This window comes from Triticum urartu, chromosome 1 (assembly GCF_003073215.2).
Source record: "Triticum urartu cultivar G1812 chromosome 1, Tu2.1, whole genome shotgun sequence".
NCBI lineage: Eukaryota > Viridiplantae > Streptophyta > Magnoliopsida > Poales > Poaceae > Triticum > Triticum urartu.
In genome coordinates, this window is record NC_053022.1 from 582,591,028 (window position 1) to 582,612,826 (window position 21,799).

General features: G+C 43.2%; 1 protein-coding gene across 1 annotated transcript; it reads left to right on the forward strand.

The window, feature by feature from the left end:
• Positions 1–12,820: 12,820 nt before the first annotated feature.
• Positions 12,821–16,875, forward strand: LOC125540729 (probable isoprenylcysteine alpha-carbonyl methylesterase ICME). Its single transcript, XM_048704309.1, has 11 exons — positions 12,821–13,165; positions 13,866–13,942; positions 14,134–14,203; positions 14,286–14,366; positions 14,436–14,510; positions 14,615–14,716; positions 15,280–15,417; positions 15,618–15,683; positions 15,785–15,925; positions 16,266–16,356; positions 16,711–16,875. Exons 1-11 carry the CDS (start codon positions 12,960–12,962, stop codon positions 16,873–16,875), a joined length of 1,212 nt encoding a protein of 403 aa, XP_048560266.1. The 5' UTR covers positions 12,821–12,959.
• Positions 16,876–21,799: the final 4,924 nt, after the last annotated feature.

A 21,799-nucleotide genomic window follows, 5' to 3' on the forward strand; every position in this document is an offset into this window, starting at 1 on the left:
GCGGTGCCCCCAGCCACCATATTCCTCGATAATACTGTAGCGGAGTTTAGGCGAAGCCCTGCTGCTGTAGTCATCAAGATCGTCACCACGCCGTCGTGCTGACGAAACTCTTCCCCGACACTTTGCTGGATCGGAGTCCGGGGATCGTCATCGAGCTGAACGTGTGCTCGAACTCGGAGGTGCCGTAGTTTCGGTGCTTGATCGGTTGGATCGTGAAGACGTACGACTACTTCCTCTACGTCGTGTCAGCACTTCCGCAGTCGGTCTGCGTTGGGTACGTAGACAACACTCTCCCCTCTCGTTGCTATGCATCACATGATCTTGCGTGTGCGTAGGAATTTTTTTGAAATTACTACGAAACCCAACAGCCCAACAGTGGCATCCGAGCCTAGGTTATTTATGTTGATGTTATATGCACGAGTAGAACACAAGTGAGTTGTGGACGATACAAGTCATACTTCCTACCAGCATGTCATACTTTGGTTCGGCGGTATTGTTGGACGAGACGACCCGGACCAACCTTACGCGTACGCTTACGCGAGACCGGTTCCCTCGACGTGCTTTGCACATAGATGGCTTGTGGGCGACTGTCTCTCCAACTTTAGTTGAACCAAGTATGGCTACGCCCGGTCCTTGCGAAGGTTAAAACGGAGTCTATTTGACAAACTATCGTTGTGGTTTTGATGCGTAGGTGAGATTAGTTCTTACTTAAGCCCGTAGCAGCCACATAAAACTTGCAACAACAAAGTAGAGGACGTCTAACTTGTTTTTGCAGGGCATGTTGTGATGTGATATGGTCAAGGCATGATGCTGAATTTTATTGTATGAGATGATCATGTTTTGTAACCGAGTTATCGGCAACTGGCAGGAGCCATATGGTTGTCGCTTTATTGTATGCAATGCAATCGCGATGTAATGCTTTACTTTATTACTAAACGGTAGTGATAGCCGTGGAAGCATAAGATTGGCGAGACGACAACGATGCTACGATGGAGATCAAGGTGTTGCACCGGGGACGATGGTGATCATGATGGTGCTTCGGAGATGGAGATCACAAGCACAAGATGATGATGGCCATATCATATCACTTATATTGATTGCATGTGATGTTTATCTTTTATGCATCTTATCTTGCTTTGATTGACGGTAGCATTATAAGATGATCTCTCACTAAATTATCAAGAAGTGTTCTCCCTGAGTATGCACCGTTGCCAAAGTTCGTCATGCCCAGACACCACGTGATGATCGGGCGTGATAAGCTCTACGTCCATCTACAACGGGTGCAAGCCAGTTTTTGCACACGCAGAATACTCAGGTTAAACTTGACGAGCCTAGCATATGCAGATATGGCCTCGGAACACGGAGACCGAAAGGTCGAGCGTGAATCATATAGTAGATATGATCAACATAACGATGTTCACCATTGAAAACTACTCCATCTCACGTGATGATCGGTTATGGTTTAGTTGATTTGGATCACGTAATCACTTAGAAGATTAGAGGGATGTCTATCTAAGTGGGAGTTCTTAAGTAATTTGATTAATTGAACTTAAACTTATCATGAACTTAGTCCCTGATAGTATCTTGCTTGTTTATGTTGATTGTAGATAGATGGCTCGTGCTGTTGTTCCGTTGAATTTTAATGCGTTCCTTGAGAAAGCAAAGTTGAAAGATGATGGTAGCAATTACACGGACTGGGTCCGTAACTTGAGGATTATCCTCATTGCTGCTCAGAAGAATTACGTCCTGGAAGCACCGCTGGGTGCCAGGCCTGCTGCTGGAGCAACACCAGATGTTATGAACGTCTGGCAGAGCAAAGCTGATGGCTACTCGATAGTTCAGTGTGCCATGCTTTACGGCTTAGAATCGGGACTTCAACGACGTTTTGAATGTCATGGAGCATATGAGATGTTCCAGGAGTTGAAGTTAATATTTCAAGCAAATGCCCGGATTGAGAGATATGAAGTCTCTAATAAATTCTATAGCTGCAAGATGGAGGAGAACAGTTCTGTCAGTGAGCATATACTCAAAATGTCTGGGTATAATAACCACTTGATCCAATTGGGAGTTAATCTTCCGGATGATTGCGTCATTGACAGAATTCTCCAATCACTGCCACCAAGCTACAAGAGCTTCGTGATGAACTATAATATGCAAGGGATGAACAAGACTATTCCCGAGCTCTTCGCAATGCCGAAAGCCGCGGAGGTAGAAATCAAAAAGGAGCATCAAGTGTTGATGGTTAACAAGACCACTAGTTTCAAGAAAAAAGGGCAAAGGGAAGAAGAAGGGGAACTTCAAGAAGAACGGCAAGCAAGTTGCTGCTCAGGAGAAGAAACCCAAGTCTGGACCTAAGCCTGAAACTGAGTGCTTCTACTGCAAGCAGACTGGTCATTGGAAGCGGAACTGCCCCAAGTATTTGGCGGATAAGAAGAATGGCAAGGTGAACAAAGGTATATGTGATATACATGTTATTGATGTGTACCTTACTAGAGCTCGCAGTAGCACCTGGGTATTTGATACTGGTTCTGTTGCTAATATTTGCAACTCGAAATAGGGACTACGGAATAAGCGGGCACTGGCAAAGGACGAGGTGACGATGCGCGTGGGAAACGGTTCCAAAGTCGATGTGATCGCGGTCGGCACGCTACCTCTACATCTACCTTCGGGATTAATATTAGACCTAAATAATTGTTATTTGGTGCCAGCGTTGAGCATGAACATTATATCTGGATCTTGTTTAATGCGAGACGGTTATTCATTTAAATCAGAGAATAATGGTTGTTCTATTTATATGAGTAATATCTTTTATGGTCATGCACCCTTGAAGAGTGGTCTATTTTTATTGAATCTCGATAGTAGTAATACACATATTCATAATGTTGAAGCCAAAAGATGCAGAGTTGATAATGAAAGTGCAACTTATTTGTGGCACTGTCGTTTAGGTCATATCGGTGTAAAGCGCATGAAGAAACTCCATACTGATGGACTTTTGGAACCACTTGATTATGAATCACTTGGTACTTGCGAACCGTGCCTCATGGGCAAGATGACCAAAAACACCGTTCTCCGGTACTATGGAGAGAGCAACAGATTTGTTGGAAATCATACATACAGATGTATGTGGTCCGATGAATATTGAGGCTCGTGGCGGATATCGTTATTTTCTCACCTTCACAGATGATTTAAGCAGATATGGATATATCTACTTAATGAAACATAAGTCTGAAACATTTGAAAAGTTCAAAGAATTTCAGAGTGAAGTTGAAAATCATCGTAACAAGAAAATAAAGTTTCTACGATCTGATCGTGGAGGAGAATATTTGAGTTACGAGTTTGGTGTACATTTGAAAAACTGTGGAATAGTTTCGCAACTCACGCCACCCGGAACACCACAGCGTAATGGTGTGTCCGAACATCGTAATCGTACTTTACTAGATATGGTGCGATCTATGATGTCTCTTACTAATTTACCGCTATCGTTTTGGGGTTATGCTCTAGAGACGGCTGCATTCACGTTAAATAGGGCACCATCAAAATCTGTTGAGACGACGCCTTATGAACTGTGGTTTGGCAAGAAACCAAAGTTGTCATTTCTTAAAGTTTGGGGCTGCGATGCTTATGTGAAAAAGCTTCAACCTGATAAGCTCGAACCCAAATCGGAGAAATGTGTCTTCATAGGATACTCAAAGGAAACTGTTGGGTACACCTTCTATCACAGATCCGAAGGCAAGACATTCGTTGCCAAGAATGGATCCTTTCTAGAGAAGGAGTTTCTCTCAGAAGAAGTGAGTGGGAGGAAAGTAGAACTTGACGAGGTAACTGTACCTGCTCCCTTACTGGAAAGTAGTACATCACAGAAAACTGTTTCAGTGACACCTACACCAGTTAGTGAGGAAGCTAATGATAATGATCATGAAACTTCAGATCAAGATACTACTGAACCTCGTAGATCAACCAGAGTAAGATCCGCACCAGAGTGGTACGGTAATCCTGTTCTGGAAGTCATGCTACTAGATCATGATGAACCTACGAACTATGAAGAAGCGATGGTGAGCCCAGATTCCGCAAAGTGGCTTGAAGCCATGAAATCTGAGATGGGATCCATGTATGAGAACAAAGTATGGACTTTGGTTGACTTGCCCGATGATCGGCAAGCAATTGAGAATAAATGGATCTTTAAGAAGAAGACTGACGCTGATGGTAATGTTACTGTCTACAAAGCTCGACTTGTCGCAAAAGGTTTTCGGCAAGTTCAAGGGATTGACTACGATGAGACCTTCTCACCCGTAGCGATGCTTAAGTCCGTCCGAATCATGTTAGCGATTGCCGCATTTTATGATTATGAAATGTGGCAGATGGATGTCAAAACTGCGTTCCTGAATGGATTTCTGGAGAAGAGTTGTATATGATGCAACCGGAAGGTTTTGTCGATCCAAAGGGAGCTAACAAAGTGTGCAAGCTCCAGCGATCCATTTATGGACTGGTGCAAGCCTCTCGGAGTTGGAATAAACGTTTTGATAGTGTGATCAAAGCATTTGGTTTTATACAGACTTTTGGAGAAGTCTGTATTTACAAGAAAGTGAGTGGGAGCTCTGTAGCATTTCTGATATTATATGTGGATGACATATTGCTGATTGGAAATGATATAGAATTTCTGGATAGCATAAAGGGATACTTGAATAAGAGTTTTTCTATGAAAGACCTCGGTGAAGCTGCTTACATATTAGGCATTAAGATCTATAGAGATAGATCAAGACGCTTAATTGGACTTTCACAAAGCACATACCTTGACAAAATTTTGAAGAAGTTCAAAATGGATCAAGCAAAGAAAGGGTTCTTGCCTGTGTTACAAGGTGTGAAGTTGAGTAAGACTCAATGCCCGACCACTGCAGAAGATAGAGAGAATATGAAAGATGTTCCCTATGCATCAGCCATAGGATCTATCATGTATGCAATGCTGTGTACCAGACCTGATGTGTGCCTTGCTATAAGTTTAGCTGGGAGGTACCAAAGTAATCCAGGAGTGGATCACTGGACAGCGGTCAAGAACATCCTGAAATACCTGAAAAGGACTAAGGATATGTTTCTCGTATATGGAGGTGACAAAGAGCTCACCGTAAAAGGTTACGTTGATGCAAGCTTTGACACTGATCCGGACGATTCTAAATCGCAAACCGGATACGTGTTTACATTAAACGGTGGAGCTGTCAGTTGGTGCAGTTCTAAACAAAGCGTCGTAGCGGGATCTACATGTGAAGCGGAGTACATAGCTGCTTCGGAAGCAGCGAACGAAGGAGTCTGGATGAAGGAGTTCATATCCGATCTAGGTGTCATACCTAATGCATCGGGTCCAATGAAAATATTTTGTGACAATACTGGTGCAATTGCCTTGGCAAAGGAATCCAGATTTCACAAAAGGACCAAACACATCAAGAGACGCTTCAACTCCATCCGGGATCTAGTCCAGGTGGGAGACATAGAGATTTGCAAGATACATACGGATCTGAATGTTGCAGACCCGTTGACTAAGCCTCTCCCACGAGCAAAACATGATCAGCACCAAGGCTCCATGGGTGTTAGAATCATTACAGTGTAATCTAGATTATTGACTCTAGTGCAAGTGGGAGACTGAAGGAAATATGCCCTAGAGGCAATAATAAATTTATTATTTATTTCCTTATAATCATGATAAATGTTTATTATTCATGCTAGAATTGTATTAACCAGAAACATAATACATGTGTGAATACATAGACAAACAGAGTGTCAACTAGTATGCCTCTACTTGACTAGCTCGTTAATCAAAGATGGTTATGTTTCCTAACCATGAACAATGAGTTGTTATTTGATTAACGGGATCACATCATTAAGAGAATGATCTGATTGACATGACCCATTCCATTAGCTTAGCACCCGATCGTTTAGTATGTTGCTATTGCTTTCTTCATGACTTATACATGTTCCTATAACTATGAGATTATGCAACTCCCGTTTACCGGAGGAACACTTTGGGTACTACCAAACGTCATAACGTAACTGGGTGATTATAAAGGAGTACTACAGGTGTCTCCAAAGGTACATGTTGGGTTGGCGTATTTCGAGATTAGGTTTTGTCACTCCGATTGTCGGAGAGGTATCTCTGGGCCCTCTCGGTAATGCACATCACTTAAGCCTTGCAAGCATTGCAACTAAATGAGTTAGTTGCGGAATGATGTATTACAGAACGAGTAAAGAGACTTGCCGGCAACAAGATTGAACTAGGTATTGGAATACCGACGATCGAATCTCGGGCAAGTAACATACCGATGACAAAGGGAACGACGTATGTTGTTATGCGGTCTGACCGATAAAGATCTTCGTAGAATATGTAGGAGCCAATATGGGCATCCAGGTCCCGCTATTGGTTATTGACTGGAGACATGTCTCGGTCATGTCTACATTGTTCTCGAACCCGTAGGGTCCGCACGCTTAAGGTTACGATGACAGTTATATTATGAGTTTATGCATTTTGATGTACCGAAGGTTGTTCGGAGTCCCGGATGTGATCACGGACATGACGAGGAGTCTCTAAATGGTCGAGACATAAAGATTGATATATTGGAAGCCTATGTTTGGATATCGGAAGTGTTCCGGGTGAAATCGGGATTTTACCGGAGTACCGGGAGGTTACCGGAACCCCCCGGGAGCTATATGGGCCATGATGGGTCTTAGTGGAAAAGAGAAGAGGCAGCCCTACATGGGTCGCGCGCCCTCCCCTCCCTTGGTCCGAATTGGACAAGGAGAGGGGGCCGGCCCCTCTCTCTCTTTTCCCCCTCCACAAGTCCTATTCCATCTAGGATTGGGGGAAATCCTACTCCCAGAGGGAGTAGGACTCTCCTGGCGCGCCCTATGTGGACGGCCAGCCTCCCCCCTTTGGTCCTTTATATACTGAGGCAGAGGCACCCTAGAGACACACAAGTTGATCCACGTGATCTTTTCCTTAGCCGTGTGTGGCGCCCCCAGCCACCATAGTCCTCGATAATACTGTAACGGAGTTTAGGCGAAGCCCTGCTGCTGTAGTGCATCAAGATCGTCACCACGCCGTCGTGCTGACGGAACTCTTCCCCGACACTTTGCTGGATCGGAGTCCGGGGATCGTCATCGAGCTGAACGTGTGCTAGAACTCGGAGGTGCCGTAGTTTCGGTGCTTGATCGGTCGGATCGTGAAGACGTACGACTACATCAACCATACGCTTCCGTTGTTGATCTACTAGGTATGTAGATCACACTCCCCCCTCTCGTTGCTATGCATCACATGATCTTGCGTGTGCGTAGGAAAATTTTTGAAATTACTACGTTCCCCAACACTATTCTCATCATATCAATCTCCATCACTTTAATCTTGCTTTGCTTTTTTACTTTGCTTTTACTTTTTACTTTGCATCTTTATACCAAAAATATTATATCTATCAGATCTCACCCTCGTAAGTGACCATGAAGGGATTGACAACCCCTAATCGCGTTGGTTGCGACTAGTTATCGTTTTGTGGAGGTACGAGGGACTTGAGCGTGGCCTCCTACTGGATTGATACATTGGTTCTCAAAAACTGAGGGAAATACTTACGCTACTCTGCTACATCATCCCTTCCTCTTCGGGGAAAACCAATGCAAGCTCAAGACATAGCACGCGCCATCCCGCGCCCCTCTGACGTCGTCCTGCGCCGCCCCGACGTCGTCGCGGCCACGCGCCACCCCTGCCCCGACGTGGCCGCCCTCTGCCCCGACCTCGTCGTCGCCGCCCTCTTCTGCGCCTCGTCGTCGCCGCCCAGTGAGCCCCCTCCCTTTCCCCGCGCCGCCGCCCCTGCCTGCTCTGCTTGCCACGCGCTGCCGCCATCGCCCCGGCCTGCTCTGCTTTGCTGCGCGCCACCGCCGCCGCCCCGGCCTGCTCTCGATCTGGTTTTGTATATGTATATATATGGATGTATATATGGATGTATGGATGTATGTATATATGGATGTTGTATGTTTATGTATATATATGCAGATGTATGTATGATCCATGGATGTGTATGCATTGATGTATGATTTTTTTTGTTCATAGATTTTTTTGTCGATTTATGTATATATATGTTCATATATATGTGCATATTTAGAAAAAAATGTGTTGCAAAAGTTACATTTAAGGTTAGTTGATTTAGTGCATTTTTGGTTATTAGTTCTACTGTTAGTGCATTTTAGGATAGTAGATTCTAGGTTAGTGGATCGGAGAGGAAAAAGTAAAATAATGAAAAGGAAGAAAAGAGGAAGAAGGAAGAAGGAAGAAGACGAAAAAGAAGGAGAGGAAAAAAATAAGAAGAGGAAGAAGGAGAAGAAGGAGAAGAAGAGGAGAGGAAGAAGTGGAGAAATAAATAAGAAGAGGAAAAAAGAAGAAAAAAATAAGGAGAAGAAGAAAGGAATAGAGGACAAGACTCTATTCCTTTCTTCGATCTTCTCCTCTATTCCTTTCTTCTTCTCCTCTTTTTTTTCTTCTTCTTCATCTTCTTATTTTTTATCGGGTATGTCGTTGTCGATATAACCCCTCCCCAATAACTTTGACATGAGAGGGGGGGTCGATAAATAATATAACTAGCTAGTTAAACTAGTTTATTTTTAGTAATACTACTTTATTTTATTTATCGTAAGTGCTTAGTAGTTGAACTAGTTGATTTAATAAAACTACTTTATTTTACTATAGAAGTAGTTTATTTTTAGTAAGTACTACTTTATTTTATTTATAGTAAGTGCTTAGTAGTTGAACTAGTTGATTTAATAAAACTACTTTATTTACTATAGAAGTAGTTTATTTTTAGTAAGTACTACTTTATTTTATTTATAGTAAGTGTTTAGTAGTTGAAATAGTTGATTTAATAAACTACTTTATTTTACTATATATAGAAGTAGTTTATTTTTAGTAAGTACTACTTTATTTTATTTATAGTAAGTGCTTAATTAGTAGTTGAACTAGTTGATTTAATAAAACTACTTTATTTTACTATAGAAGTAGTTTATTTTTATCAAGAAAATTAATAGAACTAGTTTATTTTTTTAGTTTAAGCAATTATTCCCGCATCGACGTCGACGATGCCTATCCCGCATCCTCCTCGTCGACTCGGTGGAGGAGGACGACTTGATCAGAGGGGCCATGTCCGGGACTGGGCTCCGCCGGGCTGGTATTGGGAGGTGCTACCTTCCGGGGGGCGTAGGTTGGTGAGGAGCCAGCCCGTCGTTGACCTGATCCTTGTTTGGTGGCGGTCGTGTGGGCCAGTGATGGTGCCTAGGCTTCCGGACACCGCGGAGGTGGTACGTCACCGTGTCAGCGAGGAGGACGAGCACATCCGTCGCTATATGGTTGCGTTGGAGGGCAGGTTCGACAATACCTGGCAGATTCTTCAGGGATCTCACTGGAGCGATCCTGTCATGGTTCCTTCTCTTTGGGTGTCCACCGCCCGTCCCGATACCCATGGGGCGCTACGGTTCTAATTGTACTAGCGATGTTACATGTATGATAGTATTCGAGGTGTATTAGTGATAATATTCGACGATGTACGGACGCAAGAGATGATGTAGTTTTGCTTATAATTGAATGCATCCTAATTTGAATACTACTTTATTTTGCGATTTGATTTTGCTTATTGAATGCTCAAATTGGAAAACTACTCCTACTTTGAATGCTAAAATTGGAGAGCACTATGCAAGGCGTATGCATATGATTAGTTGATAGCTTATAGGGTTTTTGTTTTCGCAGAAATCTAGGAGCCCCCCTCCATCATCCCCGCCGTCGTCCCCGTCGCCGACCCCCTCCGACCTCGAGGTGAGACCAGCCAAATCCTTTTTTAGAAAGATAATTAAACAATATTTCGGGTTGACTTTAAGTCTGTCGAGTCTCCACCATATATGAGAGGACGAAGAAGCCCGACTCTTGTCGTGGGGGTCGTTTCTCCTTCTTCTTCGAGTGCTAGACCTTTGTTATGCACTAGGGGAAGAAGGAGTAACGACCATCACCGACGGTCGCAAATGTCAGAGAGGAGTCAGTGAGGGAGAGTTCCACCATATATATATGAGAGGACGAAGAATCCCGAATGTTGTCGTGGGGGTCGCTTCTCCTTCGTTCCCGTGTGCTAGACATTTTGGTGTAATGCACCCGGGGACAAAGTGAGGAGCGACCATCACCGAGAGTCGAATATATACACCACATGAGCTGAGAGTTTTCAAGAAAAGACTTGACAGACCGATAGTCAACCCGTGATGAATAATAATGATCTAATTTAGTTTTTGTAGTACATATATTTAATTGTACAAGTTTAATCTTTGAATTATGAACGTAGGAAATGTCGTCATCAGACGACGAAAGTCTCTCGGGGAAGTGCAGCTGGTGCCACGACGATCGAGGTCTGTGCGACATGCCTCACCTGGACGATGATCGGCGCTTCAACATTAAGCTCGAGGAGATCTTCGATGTTGAAACGGTACGCAACGACGACAAGTGTTTTTCCGTAATTAAGCATGACTAAAACTATTTCAACGTGTAATTTTCATCTTTTACAATTCGAGTAGCTTATCCCATGCCATGCAAGGCGCTATGTCTTGGAGAGGATGGATTTTGAAGACTATGAAAGTTTTGAAACAAAGAAAATTCACCTAAGGACTCATCATGATGTGAATTTTGAAGTAAAACTGTACAATTCTGAGAGCGTAACTCATTTTGGTTGCGAAAAATGGGAAGCACTTTGTAAGATGTATGGTTTTGATGAGGGAATGCTTGTCACCATGGATCTTGATGATCCTGAAATCAAGCAAGACAATATGGACATTTGGGTCATTGTTGATACGCCTCCAATTCTAACGCTATGTGAGTTTCTCAAACATAGTTATTAGCTAATTTATATTGTTTATTTCAAAATAGTTGACATCTTATTTTCATTGACAGCTTATTTTCATTCTTCAAAGAATGTGCGGGAGATGGTAGACAAAACTCACTACACCGATGGCTCCGAATTAACTTACAAGGAGAAAATCATCTGGTCGGATTTTGTACTGACATTGAGAATTACAATATCTACAATCAAACTCCTCAACATTATGGTCAATACGTGCCACTAGTGCATGTGTTCAACTACGGTAACTACCATGGAGATATCCTGGTAAGATTTTTTACTATTACGACATCCGTGCATCTTTTGCATACTTCTAAAACTAGTACATCATTGCTAACTATGAAGTTATTACTATGTTTTTCAACAGATAATCCCAGAGAATTGTGTGCCTCATTTGATGTATCAGAAAGGTAGCCTTAATGTTTTGAACATACAGCCAGGTCATCCTACGAATCTCAACTGTCCATACCAGATTTCTAAAAGAAGTGGAGACATGCAAATCAAAGGATGGAAAAAATGTATGGACAGTCGTAAGGAGGTTCTTGGAAGCAAAAGGAAGCGAAGCGCAAGAATTGGAGACAGGATGATCTCCATTCTCCATAATGGAGAGTCAGGGTCTATTTTTCTTTATGCTATTTTACCTTAAAGAGGGTATTTAGGTCCTACCTAATACTGATGATCATGTGCTAAGAACAATTAAGTATGGTTGGTTCGATGACTATGAGGATGAGGATTGTATGACTTGTTATTAATAACGAGTAGAAGTTGTATGATAATGATTAGTAGGACTTGTTATTATGATGATGCATGATGCGAGCATGAAGAGTTATTATATATCTGTGGGTGAAATGAACATGGATTGGATTGAAGTGAAGGCAACATGCATGTGGTGCATGTCGAAAGTAGTACAATCGAAACTTGATCAAGTTAGGATTAGAATTACTTTCGACATGCACCACATGTTGCCTCACATCAATCTAAGTCATGTTTAGGCATAGCAGTAGCAGTAGCACGGAGATAAGAGAGGACACATCTCTCTATTAGCTACCTATATACGAACCTAAATTAACCCCCAAAACCCCTAAACCACCTCCTTTAAAAAAACAGCTACTGAAATGCTGACGCGTGGAAGCTTATTGGTCCCGGTTGGTGCTACCAACCGGGACCAAAGGCCCTCCTGCCTGGGCTCGCCGGAGCGGCCACGTGGAGGCCCATCTGTCCTAGTTTGTATAAGAAATCGGGACTAAAGGCCTAGGGCATTAGTAACGACCCTTTAGTCCCGGTTCCCCAACCGGGACAGATGGGCCTTATGAACCGGGACAAATTAGCCTTTTTCTACTAGTGAAGTGCTGGCAACAAAGTGCTTTGTCTGGTTAATTCTAGTAAAATGAGCAGATACGTTACATCCAGGTATTATCAATACTGGATTGCTGTATACAACATTTAAAATAGCTTCTGATGCTAAAGTTGCACTTTCGATGTCATACCACCAAGAATTGTGGTAGATCAAGTGGAGTCACATGATGAAGTCATATCTTATTTATTGGCTTTTGAAAGAACATGGCATGCCAAGATATCGAACACAAAATGTATGGAGCGACATGAGTCCATGTTATCAGTAGTTTCTAATAATTTTTTATGCCTTTTCATGATTTTGGTAGTTGAATGCCATGACTTTTGATTCAGTACACGTGTATTTGCATAAAAAAAATTGACCTTAAATGTTTGCCCTGGCTAGCTTCAATTTGTGGGTCCGCCACTGCTTGGATCACTGACGTAGCAGCTTCGGGTGGATAACAGTTTCAAACATTTCTCAACCAAGGAGAATATTTAGCAGAACCACTGTCAAAAGAAAAGGAAAATCCAGCTCTCCGGCCACGCGTCGCCCCGCCCGCCGTCGCACGCACGCACGCTCGCGACGCGCGCTCGTCCACCTCCTAATTTAGGCGCCCCTCCCTCTCCACCCACCGACGCGACGCGGCCGCAGACCCGCAGCGTAGACCCACCCCCCTCCCCGCCACCGGAAGCTCTCGCTCCTGACCTCGACGGATCGCACGCGCAGCAATGCATCAGCCCGACTCCCCGGCCTCGCGCAGCGGCACCCCGCGCCTGCGCAAGCGCGACTCGTCGGCGCCCTCCACCCCGCGCGCGCCCCCCTGCGGCCTCGGCGGCGTCGGGAGGCGGACCACGTTCCGGGAGGACGTCGGCCACGCAGCCGCCGAGACATACCTCGTCACGCGCCTCACCTTCATCCTCCTCCGCTCCCTCGGGTACGTAATTAATGCGGCCACACGATCGCATTGATCCGATCCACATTTGGCGACGAACAGGATCAGAATGATTGGCATCACACCACACGCAAATTTCTCCAACCGATCCAAACATTTTTATTCCGTAATAATGTCCATAGGAGATCTCTGTGCGGCCAAGTGCTATAGACCCCGGTGAATGATTCCTAAGTGATTTAACCTTCTCTACAATATCTACTCTCCCAGTACGTACGTAGACCTTATGATAATCTTCGTTACTCAGCTCAAGCTCATTGCAGCGGAGTAATTTTCAGTGAATGTGATTTTTCTGTTATGCACCCAAGTTACATATTTCCCAATATACAATGACTGCCTATTACTCCCTCCATTCCATAATGTAGTGCGCCCGTGCTTTCCGAGATTCAAGTTTGATCGTAAATTTAACTACCGAGACCGACTGCGGCGGGAGCAAAAATTATACCACTGAATTCGTATTTTTGATATCAATTTAAATATATAATTTTTATCCCCGCCACAGTCGGTCTCGTTGGTTAAATTTACGGTCAAAGTTGGATCTCGGAAAGTACGGGCGCACTACATTGTGGAATGGAGGGAGTAATCTATTCACCAAAACATCCAAGCGCATTATGGTATTTTTGCCCAAAAGAAGTCTATATGATTGAGGTTGACCATATTTTTTACACTTCCTTTATTTTTTCAGGGTAGGCTCTCGGTGGATATGTCAACTTCTTGCGCTCCTAATATATGCAGTTTTACTTATGCCCGGCTTCATAAGAGGTGTGTGAAAATCGAGTTCATCTTTCGTCTCATCATGTTAGTTATCATCATGATGGTCACATATTCTTGGCTCTTGCCAATAAGTGACTTTTAGCTTGTTAAATTAAATTGCCCTCTGCACAATTGGTAGATGTTGTTGAAGCTTTTTCATCATTTCTAACATATGCATTTCATTCATTTGGATTGCCCAGTTGGGTACTATTATTTTTTCTCAAGTCAGGTTCTTAGAAGCATAGTGTATGGAGACCAACCAAGAAATAGGTAAGCAGAGTTACATACTGCAGAAACAAAAAACATCTGAATTTTTAGCCATGTTAGCGTTACTGAAAATCATAATATACAGGTTGGATATGTACATACCCACTGATCGTAGCAAACCCAATCCAGTTGTGGTATTTGTAACTGGTGGAGCTTGGATCATTGGGTGAGTGAAATTTTTCTCAAGACGTCTTTCTCGGTGACTTCCATTGTTGATGGTCATGATTCTGTGTAGTTACAAGGCGTGGGGTGCCCTTCTTGGAAGGCGGTTAGCAGAGCGTGGAATTATAGTTGCTTGCGTTGATTATAGGTGCTTACCTTTGATGGCATTTCTATCTAATTTCATGACTTCTAGGCGAGTGAGTATCGATTTACATATGCCTAGTTGATGAAATATGTAAATATATCTTGCAGAAATTTCCCCCAAGGAACAATAAGTGACATGGTCTGTGATGCTTCTGAGGCAATTTCATTTATTTGTGATACTGCTGCTAGCTATGGAGGAGATCCTAATCAGTAAGTGATCCTTCGTTATATATTTATATCACAGTACACTACTATGGATGGACTATTTGAAACATCAGATAGACAGCTGTTCTTTTTATCATGAAGGAACTATGCACCGCACTTGAATATCTGATCCATTTGGGTGGTGATTCTATCCAAAGTCGTTGTTGTGTTTATCTATAGGCTATAGCACTAGTGTCTGAATGACTTAGATGATTGAAATGTATTCTACGTATATTAAGGATAAGCGCATTGAATTTCATTTGTGGATGGACCAGTGTTGTCTACATCGAGCTGCAGGGCTTTAGAAACACACCCTGCCCGCCTGGCCTAATGCAAAAATCAAGATGCACAATTTAGATTATTATATTTGCAAATAAATCAAGCACAAAATAACTTTGCAGCTCTATTTCCTTATACTTTTACCAATGACCTTTGTCAAGACATGAAACTTATTTATCATCAACCTATCGGATTTACTCTTTGAGCTCTGCAACCGTTCCGCCTTAGATCTCGTCTATTAAGATTTTCAGCTTGCTACATTAATAAACTTATTTACAACCAACCTACAGGATTTACTTGATGGGTCAATCAGCAGGAGCACATATCGCCGCATGTGCTCTCTTGGAGCAAGCAGTTAAAGAATCTCAAGGAGAAGAAATTTATTGGAGTGTTACTCAAATAAAATCATATTTTGGTTTATCTGGAGGGTGAGCTCTTAAATGAATTGTCATCTGTTGCCATTATATATATGCATGGATGATAATTGTTCTCACAACTCCTTAACCGCCTCTTAAGACCATAGTCATACATGTACGCTGTGTCTGATACATATTCGCACCTTCTGATAGATACACCAAAACTTCTCGTGATACGACCATCCATGACATATATACTCATTTATTTGCAGATACAACATGCAAAATTTGGTTGATCATTTTCATAAACGTGGTCTTTATCGTTCAATTTTTCTCAGGTAATATCATGATTGAAATTTGATTTATAAGTGTTGTTCCAACATTCCTTTAGTAGCACTTAAGTAAAGGTACTCAAGAAATTATGAACTGTTTATTTCAGCATAATGGAGGGAAGGAGATCATTGCCACAGTTCTCTCCGGAAATTGTCGCTAAAAAATTAACTCATGGAGCCATAGCTCTACTTCCTGAGATTGTACTTTTTCATGGAACAGGAGATTACTCGATACCATCGTCTGCTAGGTTGGACTACTTAACTCTCGGCAGATGCTTATTTTGAATGCAATGTTTTATAAATTAAGTGGCTATGTCTTTTCTCTTCCATCATTTGGCGCTTTCCAAAGATAAGAGCATCAAACTGAAATTTGAATATGGGAAGTCAAAGGTAGTCATTACAAATTATTTTTGGATTAAAATATTTCTGCACATTAAAGAACTTAAATCGGCAGTATAACCCAGAATGTATGGTTTCGCTGTTCTTTAATGTGTAGTTAGCACAATTTTAACCACTATATTTCTGCTTAACGTATTCTTATGTTCTTGTTCCATCTTCAACCTTCCAATCATTCTGTTTTATGTGTAGTAAAATATTTGGGGATGTCCTCAAAAAAGCTGGTGCAAAAGCTAAAGTACAATTGTACAAAGGAAAAAGCCATACTGATGTATTTGTACAGGTCAGTTATCTTGAATATCAGCTAGACTTTTGATAACCTGCCACTTCATTAATTTTGTGATCTTTGCTAACTGTGGTTGGGGAAACCCTTTTGACATTGCATCAAGAACGATCGATGAACAGGCTTTGATGTTCTTTGTGTTTTTTTATCGGAATTCGATAGGATGCGGATAATTAGCACACTGGACACTACTTTGTTTTCTGGAGTTCGAAAGGAACTTTGCATCGATATCTTTTTATTTTTCTTGCTCGGATAAAGCTAGTCGTCTGAAAATAATATTTTTCTGAGGGTCCTGACATCATTTTTTCAATCCAGAATTGATTGTTTGAAGTTCTGACTTGTTTTTCATTGTAGGATCCACTTAGGGGTGGCAAAGACCCACTGGTTGAGGATGTGGTTTCTATAATCCACGCCGACGATGCAGTTGCACGCCAGAAGTATGATGATTCGGCACCTAGCCCCGAGCGCCTGGTTTCTGAGTGGCGGATAATGTTGGCCCGGCAAATTAGCCCTTTTTGAACAGGTTTTGATTCTCTCTACATGCCAGCCTTTTTGCGCTCTCAAAATGATCTTTCAGCCCAGTGTTGGTGTTTCACTTCGATTTTTTCAGTAATGATGTACTAATGAATTTGTTTGTATGCATGCAGGTAGATTATTTCATCAGCCATTAATTTGCTTGTTTATTATACTGTTCAACACGAATGCACTAGAATGCAAGAATCTGGGCACGTGTGTTCTAAGATGATGAATTGCATGAGGTCCAGGAGAATTGTCATACTTTTTTTTAATTGAAATTATCATAGTTTTGATAATACCAAGCAAGGGAGCTTCAAGCTCACCTGTCGCAGCATGTTCGCACTGAATAAAATATAGGTTGTAGGTAATAGCAAAAATTCCGTGAACATAGATCCGAGTTTGTATAGTTGGTACAATTACAAATATCAAGCAATTCATTGAAATTTAGATATATTGCTTTCGTACACAAGAGACGTGTTCCTGCAATAATCAAATACTATATCAAATTCGCACTATGTTTCACAGCTTGAGTCGTAAAATTGGATCATACTTGATGGAAGTGGGCCACATTTATATTCTTGTGTCGCCCCGTGCGAGCGACTCGAGGGCACAAGCCCTTGCGCCACCATGCTCCGTCCTCCACCCGATCCCTCGCTGCAGCATGAGGCTGGTGCCAGCCAAGTCTGAACCCCATCCAAGGAAGGTGGCAGCGAGGTCGTGCTGCTCTGTCCCGATGGAAGGGGTGGAGGGCCCTGGATCTGAAGGGGTGGCTCCGTCTGGTCATGTGCTGCTCCCTCATGGCAGAGGGCCTTGGGTCCAAGGCGTCCCCCCTGGTGTGGCCTCCCTATTCAGTGGTGCCGCGGGGCTGGGGTGGGGTGGGGTGGCTGGAAATCCACCGGCGGGTTGGTGCCGTGGCTAGCTGACACGGTGGCCAATGGCGCTGATCTGTCCTCTACCTCTATTCCCTGCTAGGTGCGCTACGTCTCACCGGACATGTCCACGTTGGATGCTAGTCGATCACCGGGGTGGGGTGGAGCGGGTGGAGTGGATCTAGATTGGGATAACTCCCTGGTCGGTTCCGGCTGGCCGCAACGGTGATGACGCTCGAGGGCACCGGTCTTCTTCCTGGAGATACCGTTCGGGTCTGCCCTACCTCTTGCCACCCTATTGATTCTCGGGTGAAAACCCTAACTGTGGTGGGCGGCGTGGCGCGATGGAGACTAAGGGTTGGACGCGGGTTGATGGACCTGCGTAGGATGGTGGTGTTTTCTGGCGTCATGGTGACGTCGACGGCAGTTGGACCTAGCAAGGTCAATGCGATGATCCTTCCTGAAGATGGCGGCGGCGGATCCTAGAGCGTATGCATGCGGTGAGCGTTGTGAGTCGCCTAGACCGGTTGGTGCTCTCAGCTTGCCAAGGGGCAACTTCTTGAGGCCACTGAATTAGATGATGCGTGTTGGTGCGGTCATGACACATCATCATACGTGTAGGTGTAGTGACTTTGTTTGAACTCTTCTATGCCTGGTCTCCTCTTTACCAAGCATAAGTACTCTAGTATATACTGCAAGCAATATGGGGTGCTATTGAACATTCATCGATATCAGTCCCCTGGATTTCACCCACCAGCCGCAGATTGTTGTTGTTGAGAGTGCAGCCTGGGACGGTTATTAAAGTAGCAATGCTTAGCTTATTTTCAGCTTCACGGAGAGTCACGGACTTCGCAGACGCGTCTGCCTGCATCCCTAATGGGAAGCAACCAGATTTCTTTGGTAAAAGTGTTGTCAAGAAACAAGTGCTTCGCTGACTCGAGAGTTTGATCGCAATTGCTGCACTTGGTGATCCCATCCTCTTGTTCTTAGCCTATCCGCCGTCCAAAGCCTATTTCGGAGGAGAGTCCAAATAAAGAGCCTGAGCTTCATTTCAGGCTTATAATGTTGCAAACCTTCTCGAGCATTGGAATAGGGATTTCGGATGACGAACTGGACATTGTAAGCAGATTTCACAGAGTAATTGCCATTAGCAGATAAGGCCCAAGAGATGTCATCGGGACTCAAGGAAAAAGTTAATTCTGTAGCTTGCACCATATATAGTCTGATGAAAGAATCATCCACCAAGTCAGAAGAGTTGATCCTAGCCAGGCCTCTCATCCAGATGCCAATCCACATTCTGCACCACCTCCTTTTGTTATGTGAAAAGTTTGGAACGAGAAAGCGCAAAGAGTTCTGGTTCCATCATCCCTGGGCGGCTTCCCATCAAGCCATATATGCCCTCAGAACTTGATCCTCTCACCATTACCCAGCGATAATTTAGCGCAAGAAGCGAAAAGATGCATATCCTTATGACCACACAAGCTTCGTGCAGTTCTGTTAACCTTGTCCCGTCCGAACTACGGCCATCTGAGCCCAAGGGCTTGACTGAGTGCATTTTGGGGCACAAGAAATTTCTTCTTAGCTTATCAACTTTCTTCTTAACTTGATGGGAGAGGATCAAGTTCCGGGCGCATTCCACAAGAAGTTTCTCCTTGGCTTATCAAATTTCTTCATCGTCCACTTATTGGGAGCGAACGCCGTTAGGAAATAGGCGGCCGAAGAATTGAGCACTGAGCTGATAAGGACCCAGCATGCCCGTCCTATTGCACAGTTTGAAGTTTGAACTTTCAACCCTGCAAATCCCAAACCTTCTTTTTTGCAAATTCCCGCACAGTCGCTGATGTCCAGAATGCTTACCTTTTTTTTAGGCAATCCAGAATGCTTATCTGGGTCGTTTGTTTCCTATCTGACGAAGGGAGATGGGCCAACCCGAGTTGGCCCATATATGGTTATCGGAGCAGCAGCCCAACTACGTAGGCCCAGAAAGCACACGCGTATAGCAGCTGTCTGACTGCCTGATCTAAGTTGCTCAAAAAAAAGACTGCCTGGTCTAAAGTTTTTTTTAGAAAAAGACTGACTGATCTGAAGTCTAAACTGTTACTATATTTTTTTTATCCGATGGATGAGAATATCGAAATGCTGAGCAGGCTCGTAGGTCACCTAGTCTTACCATTTCTTAATTAACAAGACCATCAAGGCGTGTTGCCATGCCCATTCATTTTAAGTAAACAGATACTTTTTTTAAACATGAACAAAATAAGCATCTTGTAATTGTAGAAATGTTGAATTACAATGTGTTGATACTTTATAGAGGTAGTTGGAGGTATTTGAGTCAGAGCTGATGCACTCACGTAAATGCTTTCATTTTCCCCATCAAAATTCATGATAACAAGATTAAAAATTGGTGGAGCAAAAAAAAGAAACATATATCATCTTAGAGGCTAGCATTTGGCACATGATTCAATCGTAATAAGAATGTCATGTGTTCAAGAGGAATTCAACTCTTCGCATCAGGAAAGAGGAATTAGTGTCACATATAGTCCACCTCAACGACCTTCATGAGAAAAATAAAACATTTTTTTCAGCCAACGCACAAGAGATCTCTCAAAGGACGAACATGAAAGATAAGGTGGGTGATAAATATCTTGATGCCATCGTCGTGTGTAAGTTCCATGCTAGTGCAGTACTTCATCCTGCCTCCCGCAAATAAGTACTTCATCTTGCCGAGGCGCTCCTCTGGATAGCCAGAATGAAATAAAACCAACACATGAATTAATCATCAAAATCAACTTCTTGTACAGACTAGACTGCATCTCAAAGAAACCAACATTGCTCTTCCCGGCCCGTCGTGCACCTGTTAGTTGTGGAACCTGCCAGTGAGTGATTCGATCAAACACCCAAGTGACTGCAAGAGTAGAGGACGGTGGCACGTACATACAACCGCGGAAGGGGCAGAGAGGGAGAAAAAATCACATAAAAACCAAATTTCTATGGAAACCGATGTAAACCACGTGGAAACGATATTTTGATTGGTGCCAAACAGTAAATGTCATTATTCATTGTTGAATTTGTCCTTTCCATAGATCAACATGGTAATGTATTTGAACTTCGAATTTCGCAGTGCCAATAGAACATCACCCTCTTAACATGCTGCATTTTTCAGATTATTTTGAACCTTTCAAACATGGGTTTCACAAAGTTCTCTTTGAAACTTAGTTTTCATGTAATACCTCTCGGAGTGAAGAGCCACAACAACTTGGCATTGTCCGTTACCACCACGAGTGCAAGATCGTGATTAAGGTTCACATCGCTCGCTAGGGAAGACAAAAAGGATAGTGGCCGAATGAGATGATGTCATGAGTGACAACCCGGGTAGAAGCTTTCCTCGTTGTTCCACCGCCGTTCACCTCCAGATGTGACATTTCGCATTGAAGAGAGAAGACGCACGCGTGCAGGCCTGATACTCTTGCAGACTCATGCAGCAAAAAAGGCCCAGGCTTTTTTTAGGAGTTTGTATTTGCATCTTAGATGATGTTTTACGAGGGGAACCCTATTCTGCGTGTAGGTCACTACAAAACAACCTAGCGCCTACCCCCCTTCAGGAGCGTGGTCCTCTTTTGGGAAGGTTGTTGAAAGTGTGTTATATCGATTAGAGGGGGGGTGAATAGGCGATTTTTACGAAAGTCTTCAAAACGTGAGAGTTATGAAGACAAACAGCGAAGATTATGCCTATTACTATGCAGCGGAAATTAGATTACACTAGGCCAGCCATGGTCATGTATTCAATAAAGTGAAAGCACAATGACAAACAACTGCAGTGTAATAAGGATCAGGTAGGAAGAAGTTATGAAGCCAAACAGTTCATACATTCACGTTGTGAAGACTAAAGATAAAGCAAGCATGCAATGGCTTCACAATGTGTGACAGTAAGAAGAGGAAGTGAAGATGAAACCAGTGACTCGTTGAAGACAATGATATGTTGGACCAGTTCCAGTTGCTGTGACAACTGTACGTCTGGTTGGAGCGGCTAGGTATTTAAACCTTAGGACACACAGTCC